General features: G+C 54.8%; 1 protein-coding gene across 1 annotated transcript in view; it reads left to right on the forward strand.

The window, feature by feature from the left end:
- CSNK2B (casein kinase 2 beta) overlaps positions 1 to 13,034 on the forward strand; it is a 13,124-nt gene extending 90 nt beyond the window's left edge. The window contains exons 1-6 of the mRNA XM_075584195.1: positions 1 to 66; positions 159 to 238; positions 1,778 to 1,880; positions 1,998 to 2,113; positions 11,174 to 11,249; positions 12,824 to 13,034. The exon at positions 1 to 66 is cut by the window's left edge and continues 90 nt beyond it. Coding sequence (XP_075440310.1) covers positions 167 to 238; positions 1,778 to 1,880; positions 1,998 to 2,113; positions 11,174 to 11,249; positions 12,824 to 13,017 — 561 coding nt within the window. The 5' untranslated portion in view covers positions 1 to 66; positions 159 to 166 and the 3' untranslated portion in view covers positions 13,018 to 13,034. The remainder of the gene's footprint in view (positions 67 to 158; positions 239 to 1,777; positions 1,881 to 1,997; positions 2,114 to 11,173; positions 11,250 to 12,823) is intronic.
- The last annotated feature ends 538 nt before the right edge of the window (positions 13,035 to 13,572 follow it).

The raw sequence follows: 13,572 nt of genomic DNA on the forward strand, positions 1-13,572 counted from the left end.
CCTCTGTGTGCAGGAGGGGGGGAGAGGTGCGCTGCCATCTTTACTGTGCCCAGCGGAAACCGACAGGTCAGGAACCGCTCAGTATACCGCTCTCCCCCTCCCCTCCGTGTCTCCGCCCTCACTCCTGTAACGCGCCGCCATCTTTGTTTCTCCCGCAGGCGGGAGGATGAGCAGCTCGGAGGAAGTGTCCTGGATCAGCTGGTTCTGCGGCCTGAGAGGCAACGAATTCTTCTGTGAGGTATATATGTGCGGTCCTAGAGGTGCCGGGCTCTGTATGTAGCTCCCTGTGCCAGTCCTAGAGGTGCCGGGCTCTGTATATAGCTCCCTGTGCCAGTCCTAGAGGTGCCAGGCTCTGTATATCCCCCTGTGCCAGTCCTAGAGGTGCCAGGCTCTGTATATCCCCCTGTGCCAGTCCTAGAGGTGCCAGGCTCTGTATATCCCCCTGTGCCAGTCCTAGAGGTGCCAGGCTCTGTATATCCCCCTGTGCCAGCCCTAGAGGTGCCAGGCTCTGTATATCCCCCTGTGCCAGCCCTAGAGGTGCCAGGCTCTGTATGTGCCCCCTGTGCCAATCCTAGAGGTGCCAGGCTCTGTGTGCCCCCTGTGCCAGTCCGAGAGGTGCCAGGCTTTGTATATGCAGGCTTTGTATATGCCCCCTGTGCCAGTCCTAGAGGTGCCAGGCTCTGTATGTGCCCCCCTGTGCCAGTCCTAGAGGTGCCAGGCTCTGTATGTGACCCTGTGCCATTCCTAGAGGTGCCAGGCTCTATGTGCTCACTGTGCCAGTCCAAGAGGTGCCAGGCTCTGTATGTGCAGGCTTTGTATATGCCCCCTGTGCCAGTCCTAGAGGTGCCAGGCTCTGTATGTGCCCCCTGTGCCAGTCCTAGAGGTGCCAGGCTCTGTATGTGACCCTGTGTAGTTCATAGAGGTGCCAGGCTCTGTATGTGCTCACTGTGCCAGTCCTAGAGGTGTCAGGCTCTGTATGTGCAGGCTTTGTATATGCCTCCTGTGCTAGTCCTAGAGGTGCCAGGCTCTGTATGTGCCCCCTGTACAAGTCCTAGAGGTGCCAGGCTCTGTATGTGCCCACTGTGCCCCCTGTACCAGCCTTAGATGTGCCAGGCTCTGTATGTGCCCCCTGTACAAGTCCTAGAGGTGCCAGGCTCTGTATGTGCCCACTGTGCCAGTCCTAGAGGTGCCAGGTTGTGCATGTGCCCCCTGTGCCAGCCCTAGAGGTGCCAGGCTCTGTATGTGCTCCCTGTGCCAGCCCTAGAGGTGTAGGCTCTGTATACCCCCTGTGCCAGCCCTAGAGGTGCCAGGCTCTGTATATGCCCCCCGTGCTATCCGTAGAGGTGCCAGGCTCTGTATATAGCCCCCTGTGCCAGCCCTAGAGGTACCAGGCTCATGTATAGCCCCCTGTGCCAGCCCTAGAGGTGCCAGGCTCTGTATATAGCCCCCTGTGCCAGTCGTAGAGGTGCCAGGCTCTGTATATCCCCCGTGCCAGCCTTGGCTGCGCTTATAGCGACAGCGATGCGACGTTGCGGCAAAACAAATGGATTGCCGCCCTGTCGTGCGCTTATAGTAAGCGCGGCGCGACGGATTGGTCGCTATCTCTGGAAGTCATCTCTATTTGATTTTCCAGCCACCGTCACGTCGCCGGCACTATAAGCATAGCCTTAGAGGTGCCAGGCTTTGTATATAACCCGCTATGCCTGTCCTAGAGGTGCCAGGCCTCCGTACCCCCTTGTTGCAGCCCTAGAGGTGCCAGGCTCTGTCTCTTGTGCAGGTGGATGAAGATTACATACAGGACAAGTTTAATCTGACGGGGCTCAATGAGCAGGTTCCGCATTACAGACAAGCGCTGGACATGATCCTCGACCTGGAGCCTGGTGAGCTGTGCGCGTGCGTGTGTGCTCTGTGTGTAACCATTCCTCTCCCCCTCCCCCCCCCCCCCCCCCCAAACAATATATCTCACTGCTCCCCTTCTCACCCCCTTCTCCCACCAGATGAGGAGTTAGAAGATAACCCCAATCAGAGCGACCTCATTGAGCAGGCGGCAGAGATGTTATACGGACTGATCCACGCTCGCTATATACTGACGAACCGCGGCATTGCGCAGATGGTGAGGCGCCGACCCTGTGTGTTTGTGTGTACCGAGGGTAAATAAAAGCTACAAATATGGGAATTTAGGTGGTAGCAGACACCTAGTCACTCCATGTACACGAAACATTAGTTACAACTTTCTGGGACAGCGGTGCGAGCGCCAACTTGCGCATGTACACGAACGTGACCTTGCACGTTTTCAATAATGAGAACTTGCCGTGGAAATAAGTTTATAAAAAAAATATCGTAGATACGTTGATGACGTATTTGTGATTTGGAAGTCAGAGGGACGTTTATACAACCATCTTAACACCGTTTGACTCCTTGACTAACCAGGCACTCGGACCTCGACACCATACATCATCTAGATGTCCTTCCAGAGAAACGTCTTTTCACCAATAGAAACACACTTGAGTGTTGGCAGCTTCCTCCACCTCAGCTCTGAAGAAGGGCTTGCTCTACTCACAGTGAACCAATTGCCAAAGACGGATGGCCAGAGTCCTCCACGGGGCTACAGCTTACCCGACGTCGCATCCAGCATCGCCCAGCCACGGCTGCTATTCGGGCAAACTCCTTAAGTAGCAAAAACATCTACCCGTCTTCTCCAGTGCCTACGGCTATACATCGGATACCATCAAACCGCTCAATATGGAGGTACTGCCACGTCTTTTCACGTGTTGGTCGCTTACACCCGATGTTTTAAATCGAGGCTGCTCTTGGGATATAAGAGTGGCTGTAATTTACGTAAGGCTTTCGGTAAAAACAGATCTGGAACGCTGTGTCCACCACCCAAGCAGGACGCTACAGGGACCATGGATGGGTGAGTTTGTGACCGCCTTATTGTGGGGCTTTTTTCCCCCCACACATTGGCTGGCAAAAAACATGTTTATCGAGAGTCTCACGAGCGGTCGTGTTTACATCATGAAATGCCCAACCAGACGTTGTCGGAAAGAACCACAGACACCTCAATGAACCGATAACCGTTCGAGCATCCAGACAGCGTGCTGCAGTGGTACATTGGGTAAGCCGGATAGCCAAGGATTTTCCTCGTGAGACAGTACTCCGTGGCATGCCGATCGAGCTGGCCACAAGACCTTCACGTGGTGGCTGCTTCTGGGCTCGTGCATTGCAGACAGTACGCCCCACAAAGGTTGAACCTCAATCTCTCCCTATGCCGTTTCTTGGATTGCCACGTAATCCTGATCGACGTCACACTGGGACTGCAGGAGAAGACCTTGGACACGTTTCTTCCACCCTGCACCCCATACTTGTGGGGTCTAGTGTCAGAGCTCTACAATCTGTGATGTATACGGGAATACCTTTTTAGAGAGTGCCAACGTGGCGCGATGTACCTCAGAACACAGGTCCCCCATGGACTCCTTGTGATGCCCAACGTCTCGTGGGAAACGTCCCACTCCTTTTTAGCCTCCGCCAGTGTTCCTGCCCAACCACCCCGTTCTCGCCAGGACACTCTGATGACACAAAGACGCGGTTTCCATAGACCAAGATAACCTACGTAGGGATAAAATGGCGACCGCTGCCATGCTATGTTCTCTGAACGAAAGATATCCTCGTTGAGGACGACGGGTGTTGCCCCCGTGGATGGTTTCAATGGCGACAGGTGCCCACCTTGTCCCAACGATCGATCGGGATGCCCATCATGGTTTCCCGCTGATATGGATCTTGAGGACTTCACTACATCAACCTGCTTAACCGGGTGGACAAGTAGTTGCTTATACGCCAAATAGACCCAACTTGATCTACTTCATGATGGCCAACCCTTCTAATACCGGACACTTGGTGACTGTCTGGGAATTTTTCCAGTACCATCTCGTGTATTTCAATCAAACCGCATGGACAACGATTGTGTTGTGACCATATATGCCTTCCATGTGGGCTCCGTCTTCCTGATTGCTATGTAATGGTCCTCGCTGTACCACGCATGTTGGATATTGGGACACGGGTAATTGTCACCCACGGCATCCACCTATGTATCGGATCTTAAAATCTCTTCCTCGTGGACATTAGTCGATGGCCGTCCCCTCTGTACTTTGTCATAGGGTTGATCCGCTGGCGCCCAGCGCTGGCCTGGCGTGCTGTACGTCCGCGCCTCCTTTCCGTATGTTTTAGCGAGTGGGACTCGAGTTTCCCGCGGGTCCGGTTACCGTACGGCAGCGTTATCGCTCACTTTGCCGCGGCTCCGAATGAGTCGCGAGTTACATTGTGCGTTTCCGCACAATGTGAGCGGGTCGGGGGGGCGTGGGGGCAAGTTATTTGTATACATACTGTGTGTGTATATTCCCTGTATCTGTGTACATGGGGACAGGCACTTGCCAAAAAGGTTTATTGTAATTGTAATCCAAGTCACACGGCGGCGGGGGGTGAGGAGGACCACAGCGATATCCTGCTGGGAGCAGCAGAAGACATTCTTCAGTCGGTGGGAGCTCTATTGGGCAGCCGGGCAGGAGCTGCACCAGGAGTCGGGAGTTGCTCCTCCCCGGCTGTCCAATAGTAACGCTCCTGCTTTGGTCGCATGTTCCTATGCTCTCACCGGCTGTGAAGGATGTCTTCTGCTGCTCCCACCGGCTGAAGAATGACGTCCGCTGCTACCTCCGCCACCAGGATCTCTTCTGCTGCTCGCACCGCCACAGTGCTGCTCGGCCCCTCCTCGCCCTCTGCGGCCGCTCCTCCTCCTCGCCCTCTGCGGCCGCTCCTCCTCCTCGCCCTCTCTGGCCGCTCCTCCTCGCTGCTCCTGCGGCCTCTTCTGCTCCAAGACGAGGACCGAGAGAGCCGAACGGAAATTCCCTGGCACCGGTTTCCAGCCCCCTGGTGCCGGGTCCGGGTACTGAAAATAAGGCCGGGTACCGGGTAATTTCCGGGTACCGGTACATAACTATTATCTCTTTACGCACTATATGGGATCCTATTTTGTTTACTGCCTTACTGACAACCCCCCATTGCTGTAATTGTTTTGGGTGGCTTGCCTGTTCCATGAATGATAGGTAGGGGGGTATGGATGATAGGTAGGGGGGTATGGATGATAGGTAGGGGGGTATGGATGATAGGTAGGGGGGTATGGATGATAGGTAGGGGGGTATAGATGATAGGTAGGGGGGTATGGATGATAGGTAGGGGGGTATGGATGATAGGGGGTATGGATGATAGGGGGTATGGATGATGGGGTATGGATGATGGGGGTATGGATGATGGGGGTATGGATGATGGGGGTATGGATGATGGGGGTATGGATGATGGGGGTATGGATGATGGGGGTATGGATGATGGGGGTATGGATGATGGGGGTATGGATGATGGGGGTATGGATGATGGGGGTATGGATGATGGGGGTATGGATGATGGGGGTATGGATGATGGGGGTATGGATGATGGGGGTATGGATGATAGGGGGTATGGATGATAGGGGGTATGGATGATAGGCGGTATGGATGATAGGGGGTATGGATGATAGGGGGTATGGATGATAGGGGGTATGGATGATGGGTAGGGGGATAGGGATGATAGGGTGGTATGGATGATAGGGTGGCATGGTGGTATGGATGATTGGTTGTGTGGCTGGGTGGTATGGATGATTGGTAGGGTGGCATGGTGATATGGATGATAGGGTGGCTGGGTGGTAAGGATGATTGGTAGGGTGGCATGGTGATATGGATGATAGGGTGGTATGGGTGGCTGGGTGGTATGGATGATTGGTAGGGTGGCATGGTGGTATGGATGATAGGGTGGTATGGGTGGCTGGGTGGTATGGATGATAGGGTGGTATGGGTGGCAGGGTGGTATGCATGATTGGTAGGGTGGCAGGGTGGTATGGATGATTGGTAGGGTGGCATGGTGGTATGGATGATAGGGTGGTAGGGTGGGATGGTGGTATGGATGATTGGTAGGGTGGCATGGTGGTATGGATGATAGGGTGGTATAGGTGGCATGGTGGTTTGGATGATAGGGTGGTATGGGTGGCTGGGTGGTATGGATGATTGGTACGGTGGCATGGTTGTATGGATGATAGGGTGGTAGGGTGGCATGGTGGTATGGATGATAGGGTGGTATGGGTGGCATGGTGGTATGGATGATTGGTAGGGTGGCATGGTGGTATGGATGATAGGGTGGTATGGGTGGTATGGATGATTGGTAGGGTGGCATGGTGGTATGGATGATAGGGTGGTATGGGTGGCATGGTGGTATGGATGATTGGTAGGGTGGCATGGTGGTATGGTGGTATGGATGATTGGTAGGGTGGCATGGTGGTATGGATGATAGGGTGGTAGGGTGGCATGGTGGTATGGATGATTGGTAGGGTGGCATGGTGGTATGGATGATTGGTAGGGTGGCATGGTGGTATGGATGATAGGGTGGTATGGGTGGCTGGGTGGTATGGATGATTGGTAGGGTGGCATGGTGGTATGGATGATAGGGTGGTATGGGTGGCTGGGTGGTATGGATGATTGGTAGGGTGGCATGGTGGTATGGATGATAGGGTGGTATGGGTGGCTGGGTGGTATGGATGATAGGGTGGTATGGGTGGCAGGGTGGTATGGATGATTGGTAGGGTGGCAGGGTGGTATGGATGATTGGTAGGGTGGCATGGTGGTATGGATGATAGGGTGGGATGGTGGTATGGATGATTGGTAGGGTGGCATGGTTGTATGGATGATAGGGTGGTATAGGTGGCATGGTGGTTTGGATGATAGGGTGGTATGGGTGGCTGGGTGGTATGGATGATTGGTACGGTGGCATGGTTGTATGGATGATAGGGTGGTAGGGTGGCATGGTGGTATGGATGATAGGGTGGCATGGTGGTATGGATGATTGGTAGGGTGGCATGGTGGTATGGATGATAGGGTGGTATGGGTGGCATGGTGGTATGGATGATTGGTAGGGTGGCATGGTGGTATGGATGATAGGGTAGTATGGGTGGCATGGTGGTATGGATGATTGGTAGGGTGGCATGGTGGTATGGATGATTGGTAGGGTGGCATGGTGGTATGGATGATTGGTAGGGTGGCATGGTGGTATGGATGATAGGGTGGTAGGGTGGCATGGTGGTATGGATGATTGGTAGGGTGGCATGGTGGTATGGATGATTGGTAGGGTGGTATGGATGATAGGGTGGTATGGGTGGCTGGGTGGTATGGATGATTGGTAGGGTGGCATGGTGGTATGGATGATTGGTAGGGTGGCATGGTGGTATGGATGATTGGTATGGGTGGCATGGTGGTGTAGGTGGCATGGTGGTATGGATGATAGGGTGGTATGGGTGGCATGGTGGTATGGATGATAGGGTGGCATGGTGGTATGGATGATTGGTATGGTGGTATGGGTGGCATGGTGGTATGGATGATAGGGTGGTATGGGTGGCATGGTGGTATGGATGATTGGTAGGGTGGCATGGTGGTATGGATGATAGGGTGGCATGGTGGTATGAATGATTGGTAGGGTGGCATGGTGGTATGGATGATAGGGTGGTATGGGTGGCATGGTGGTATGGATGATTGGTAGGGTGGCATGGTGGTATGGATGATAAGGTGGCATGGTGGTATGGATGATTGGTACGGTGGCATGGTGGTATGGATGGTAGGGTGGCATGGTGGTATGGATTATAGGGTGGTATGTGTGGCATGGTGGTATGGATGATTGGTAGGGTGGCATGGTGGTATGGATGATAGGGTGGTATGGGTGGCATGGTGGTATGGATGATTGGTAGGGTGGCATGGTGGTATGGATGATTGGTAGGGTGGCATGGTGGTATGGATGATTGGTAGGGTGGCATGGTGGTATGGATGATAGGGTGGCATGGTGGTATGGATGATAGGGTGGTATGGGTGGCATGGTGGTATGGATGATTGGTAGGGTGGCATGGTGGTATGGATGATAGGGTGGTATGGATGATTGGTAGGGTGGCATGGTGGTATGGATGATAGGGTGGTATGGGTGGCATGGTGGTATGGATGATTGGTAGGGTGGCATGGTGGTATGGATGATTGGTAGGGTGGCATGGTGGTATGGATGATTGGTAGGGTGGCATGGTGGTATGGATGATTGGTAGGGTGGCATGGTGGTATGGATGATTGGTAGGGTGGCATGGTGGTATGGATGATAGGGTGGTATAGGTGGCATGGTGGTTTGGATGATAGGGTGGTATGGGTGGCTGGGTGGTATGGATGATTGGTACGGTGGCATGGTGGTATGGATGATAGGGTGGTAGGGTGGCATGGTGGTATGGATGATAGGGTGGTATGGGTGGCATGGTGGTATGGATGATTGGTAGGGTGGCATGGTGGTATGGATGATTGGTAGGGTGGCATGGTGGTATGGATGATTGGTAGGGTGGCATGGTGGTATGGATGGTAGGGTGGCATGGTGGTATGGATGATTGGTAGGGTGGCATGGTGGTATGGATGATTGGTAGGGTGGCATGGTGGTATGGATGATAGGGTGGCTGAGTGGTATGGATGATTGGTAGGGTGGCATGGTGGTATGGATGGTATGGTGGCATGGTGGTATGGATTATAGGGTGGTATGTGTGGCATGGTGGTATGGATGATTGGTAGGGTGGCATGGTGGTATGGATGATAGGGTGGTATGGGTGGCATGGTGGTATGGATGATTGGTAGGGTGGCATGGTGGTATGGATGATTGGTAGGGTGGCATGGTGGTATGGATGATTGGTAGGGTGGCATGGTGGTATGGATGATAGGGTGGCATGGTGGTATGGATGATAGGGTGGTATGGGTGGCATGGTGGTATGGATGATTGGTAGGGTGGCATGGTGGTATGGATGATAGGGTGGTATGGGTGGCATGGTGGTATGGATGATTGGTAGGGTGGCATGGTGGTATGGATGATAGGGTGGTATGGGTGGCATGGTGGTATGGATGATTGGTAGGGTGGCATGGTGGTATGGATGATTGGTATGGTGGTATGGATGATTGGTAGGGTGGCATGGTGGTATGGATGATTGGTAGGGTGGCATGGTGGTATGGATGATTGGTAGGGTGGCATGGTGGTATGGATGATTGGTAGGGTGGCATGGTGGTAAGGATGATAGGGTGGTATAGGTGGCATGGTGGTTTGGATGATAGGGTGGTATGGGTGGCTGGGTGGTATGGATGATTGGTACGGTGGCATGGTGGTATGGATGATAGGGTGGTAGGGTGGCATGGTGGTATGGATGATAGGGTGGCATGGTGGTATGGATGATTGGTAGGGTGGCATGGTGGTAAGGATGATAGGGTGGTATAGGTGGCATGGTGGTTTGGATGATAGGGTGGTATGGGTGGCTGGGTGGTATGGATGATTGGTACGGTGGCATGGTGGTATGGATGATAGGGTGGTAGGGTGGCATGGTGGTATGGATGATAGGGTGGCATGGTGGTATGGATGATTGGTAGGGTGGCATGGTGGTATGGATGATTGGTAGGGTGGCATGGTGGTATGGATGATTGGTAGGGTGGCATGGTGGTATGGATGATAGGGTGGTAGGGTGGCATGGTGGTATGGATGATTGGTAGGGTGGCATGGTGGTATGGATGATAGGGTGGCTGAGTGGTATGGATGATTGGTAGGGTGGCATGGTGGTATGGATGATTGGTAGGGTGGCATGGTGGTATGGATGATTGGTAGGGTGGTATGGGTGGCATGGTGGTGTGGGTGGCATGGTGGTATGGATGATAGGGTGGTATGGATGATAGGGTGGTATGGATGATAGGGTGGCATGGTGGTATGGATGATTGGTAGGGTGGTATGGATGATAGGGTGGTATGGGTGGCATGGTGGTATGGATGATAGGGTGGTATGGGTGGCATGGTGGTATGGATGATTGGTAGGGTGGCATGGTGGTATGGATGATAGGGTGGTATGGGTGGCATGGTGGTATGAATGATTGGTAGGGTGGCATGGTGGTATGGTGGTATGGATGATTGGTAGGGTGGCATGGTGGTATGGATGATGGGTGGTATGGGTGGCATGGTGGTATGGATGATAGGGTGGCATGGTGGTATGGATGATTGGTAGGGTGGCATGGTGGTATGGATGATGGGTGGTGTGGGTGGCATGGTGGTATGGATGATAGGGTGGTATGGGTGGCATGGTGGTATGGATGATTGGTAGGATGGCATGGTGGTATGGATGATAGGGTGGCATGGTGGTATGGATGATTGGTAGGGTGGCATGGTGGTATGGGTGGCATGGTGGTATGGATGATTGGTAGGGTGGCATGGTGGTATGGATGGTAGGGTGGCATGGTGGTATGGATGATTGGTAGGGTGGCATGGTGGTATGGATGATAGGGTGGTATGGGTGGCAGGGTGGTATGGATGATTGGTAGGGTGGCATGGTGGTATGGATGAGAGGGTGGTATGGCTGGGTGGTATGGATGATTGGTAGGGTGGCATGGTGGTATGGATGATTGGTAGGGTGGCATAGCTATAAAGTATACACAAAGCAGAAGATGAGAGGAAGTCGGTGGGCGCGTGAGGAGAAGATAAGAACGCTGGAGAAGGGGAGAGAGGCGGGGAGAATTGGGGACATTATAAGGTATCAAAGGAATGGGGGGGATAAGAGAGCAAGTGTTAGGGGGGAGGTGTGTGTGTGTGTGTGTGTGTGTGTGTGTGTCCGTCCTGAAGTAGGGACCTTTTTTGTTGTTGTCCTGAAACCTTCTTCCTTTTTCCGTGTGTGTATAGAAGTCTGTATGACCTGTCTGACCTGTCTGACCTGTATTACTGTCTGTCTGTCTGACCTGTATTACTGTGTCTGTCTGACCTCTCTGACCTGTATTACTGTCTGACCTGTATTACTGTCTGACCTGTATTACTGTGTTTGTCTGACCTGTCTGACCTGTATTACTGTCTGACCTGTATTACTGTCTGACCTGTATTACTGTCTGACCTGTATTACTGTCTGACCTGTATTACTGTGTCTGACCTGTCTGACCTGTATTACTGTCTGACCTGTATCACTGTCTGACCTGTATCACTGTCTGACCTGTATTACTGTGTCTGTCTGTCTGACCTGTCTGACCTGTCTGACCTGTCTGACCTGTATCACTGTGTCTGTCCCCCTGCAGTTGGAGAAATACCAGCAGGGAGACTTTGGTTACTGTCCCCGTGTGTACTGTGAGAATCAGCCCATGCTGCCTATCGGTAAGAGATTCAGGTCCGGCACTACTGCGGTGTCGCCTCTCGCTCTACATCTCGCCCTCTGCGTGTCGCCCTCTCGCCCTGCCGCTCGCAAGCTCTGTCGCCCTCTCGCCCTGCCGCTCGCAAGCTCTGTCGCCCTCTCGCCCTGCCGCTCGCAAGCTCTGTCGCCCTCTCGCCCTGCCGCTCGCAAGCTCTGTCGCCCTCTCGCCCTGCCGCTCGCAAGCTCTGTCGCCCTCTCGCCCTGCCGCTCGCAAGCCGTCACCCCCTCGCCCTGCCGCTCGCAAGATCTCTCGCCCTGCCGCTCGCAAGCTCTGTCGCTCTCTCGCCCTGCCGCCCGCAAGAAAAAGTATTAGTTGCGCGCGGTCCCAGAAACCTTACGATGTCCCTGCGTGCGTGTGAAAGTCTCTCTGCAGCGCCTCGCTCTCCCGTGATTCGCAGCGGGGCAAACAACCGGATATACGCGCACATATAGCAGGGCGCAGAATAGAAACCCACTATCAGTGTGAAATGAAACGTAATTAATATTTATAGTAAAACACAAAATAGGATCACAATGAATCCAAACATCACGGTGGGAGCCTGAGGGAGGGGGAGATGAGGGCGTGTAAACCCACACAATAGCGGGGTCCCGAGAGTGCCAGATATTCCGGGGGCCAAGTTCTTCCGGCTCCAAAATCAAACCCCTTCACCTCGCGCTCACACACCGCAGGGGAGTAAAACAAACACAGCCGGCCGGAGGAGGAACGTAGTGACGCGTCGTCTCTGCTGCGTGCGACGTCACCTCGCAAGCTCTGCGTCTCGCTCTCTTGCTCTGCGTCTCGCCCGCTCTACGTCTCGCCCGCTCTACGTCTCGCCCGCTCTGCGTCTCGCCCGCTCTGCGTCTCGCCCGCTCTGCGTCTCGCCCGCTCTGCGTCTCGCCCGCTCTGCGTCTCGCTCTCTTGCTCTGTGTGTCGCTCGCTCTGGGTCTCACCCGCTGCGCGTCTCGCTCTGGATCTGCGTCTCGCTCTCTTGCTCTACGTATCGCTCGCTCTGCCGCCTCCCCCGCTCTGGATCTGCGTCTCACCCGCTCCGCGTCTCGCTCTCTTGCTCTGCGTGTCGCTCGCTCTGCCGCCTCCCCCGCTCTGGATCTGCGTCTCACCCGCTCCGCGTCTCGCTCTCTTGCTCTGCGTGTCGCTCGCTCTGCCGCCTCCCCCCCTCTGGATCTGCGTCTCGCACGCTCCGCGTCTCGCTCTGGATCTGCGTCTCATCCGCTCTGCGTCTCGCACTGGATCTGCGTCTCGCTCTCTTGCTTTGCGTGTCGCTCGCTCTGCTGCCTCCCCCGCTCTGGATCTGCGTCTCGCCCGCTCCGCGTCTCACTCTGGATCTGCGTCTCATCCGCTCTGCGTCTCGCTCTGGATCTGCGTCTCCCCCGCTCTGCGTCTCGCTCTGGATCTGCGTCTCATCCGCTCTGCGTCTCGCTCTCTTGCTCTGCGTCTCGCTCTGGATCTGTGTCTCGCTCTCTCGCTCTGCGTGTCGCCCGCTCTGCGTCTCGCCCTCCTGTATTGTTTCTGAATGGTTTCCTCTCGCCCCCGCCCCAGGTCTCTCTGATATCCCCGGCGAGGCGATGGTGAAGCTGTATTGTCCCAAGTGTATGGATGTCTACACCCCCAAGTCCTCCCGCCATCACCACACAGACGGGGCGTATTTCGGCACGGCCTTCCCCCACATTGCTCTTTATGGTCCACCCCGATATCGCCCCAAGAGACCAGCCAATCAGTTTGTACCGAGGTGAGTCCCCGCAGAGCGTCGCTCCCCTCCTTAACCTTTCCATGCCGGTGTGTCGGCAACGAGGGGGAGATGTGAGAGAAGGAGAGGGGTGAGAGAAGGGAGAGGGGTGAGAGAGGGTGAGAGAAGGGAGAGGGGTGAGAGAAGGGAGAGGGGTGAGAGAAGGGAGAGGGGTGAGAGAAGGGAGAGGGGTGAGAGAAGGGAGAGGGTGAGAGAAGGGAGAGGGGTGAGAAGGGAGAGGGGTGAGAGAAGGAGAGGGGTGAGGAAGGGAGAGGGGTGAGGGAAGGGAGAGGGGAGAGGGAAAGAGGGGTGAGGGAAGGGAGAGGGGTGAGGAAAGGGAGAGGGGTGAGGAAGGGAGAGGGGTGAGGAAGGGAGAGGGGTGAGGGAAGGGAGAGGGTGAGGGGAAGGGAGAGGGGTGAGGGAAGGGGAGAGGGGTGAGGGAAGGGAGAGGGGTGAGGGAAGGGAGAGGGGTGAGGGAAGGAGAGGGGTGAGGGAAGGGAGAGGGGTGAGGGAAGGGAGAGGGGTGAGGGAAGGGAGAGGGGTGAGGGAAGGGAGAGGGGTG

The sequence above is a fragment of the Ascaphus truei genome, unplaced genomic scaffold (genome assembly GCF_040206685.1).
Source record: "Ascaphus truei isolate aAscTru1 unplaced genomic scaffold, aAscTru1.hap1 HAP1_SCAFFOLD_475, whole genome shotgun sequence".
In the NCBI taxonomy this organism is placed as follows: domain Eukaryota; kingdom Metazoa; phylum Chordata; class Amphibia; order Anura; family Ascaphidae; genus Ascaphus; species Ascaphus truei.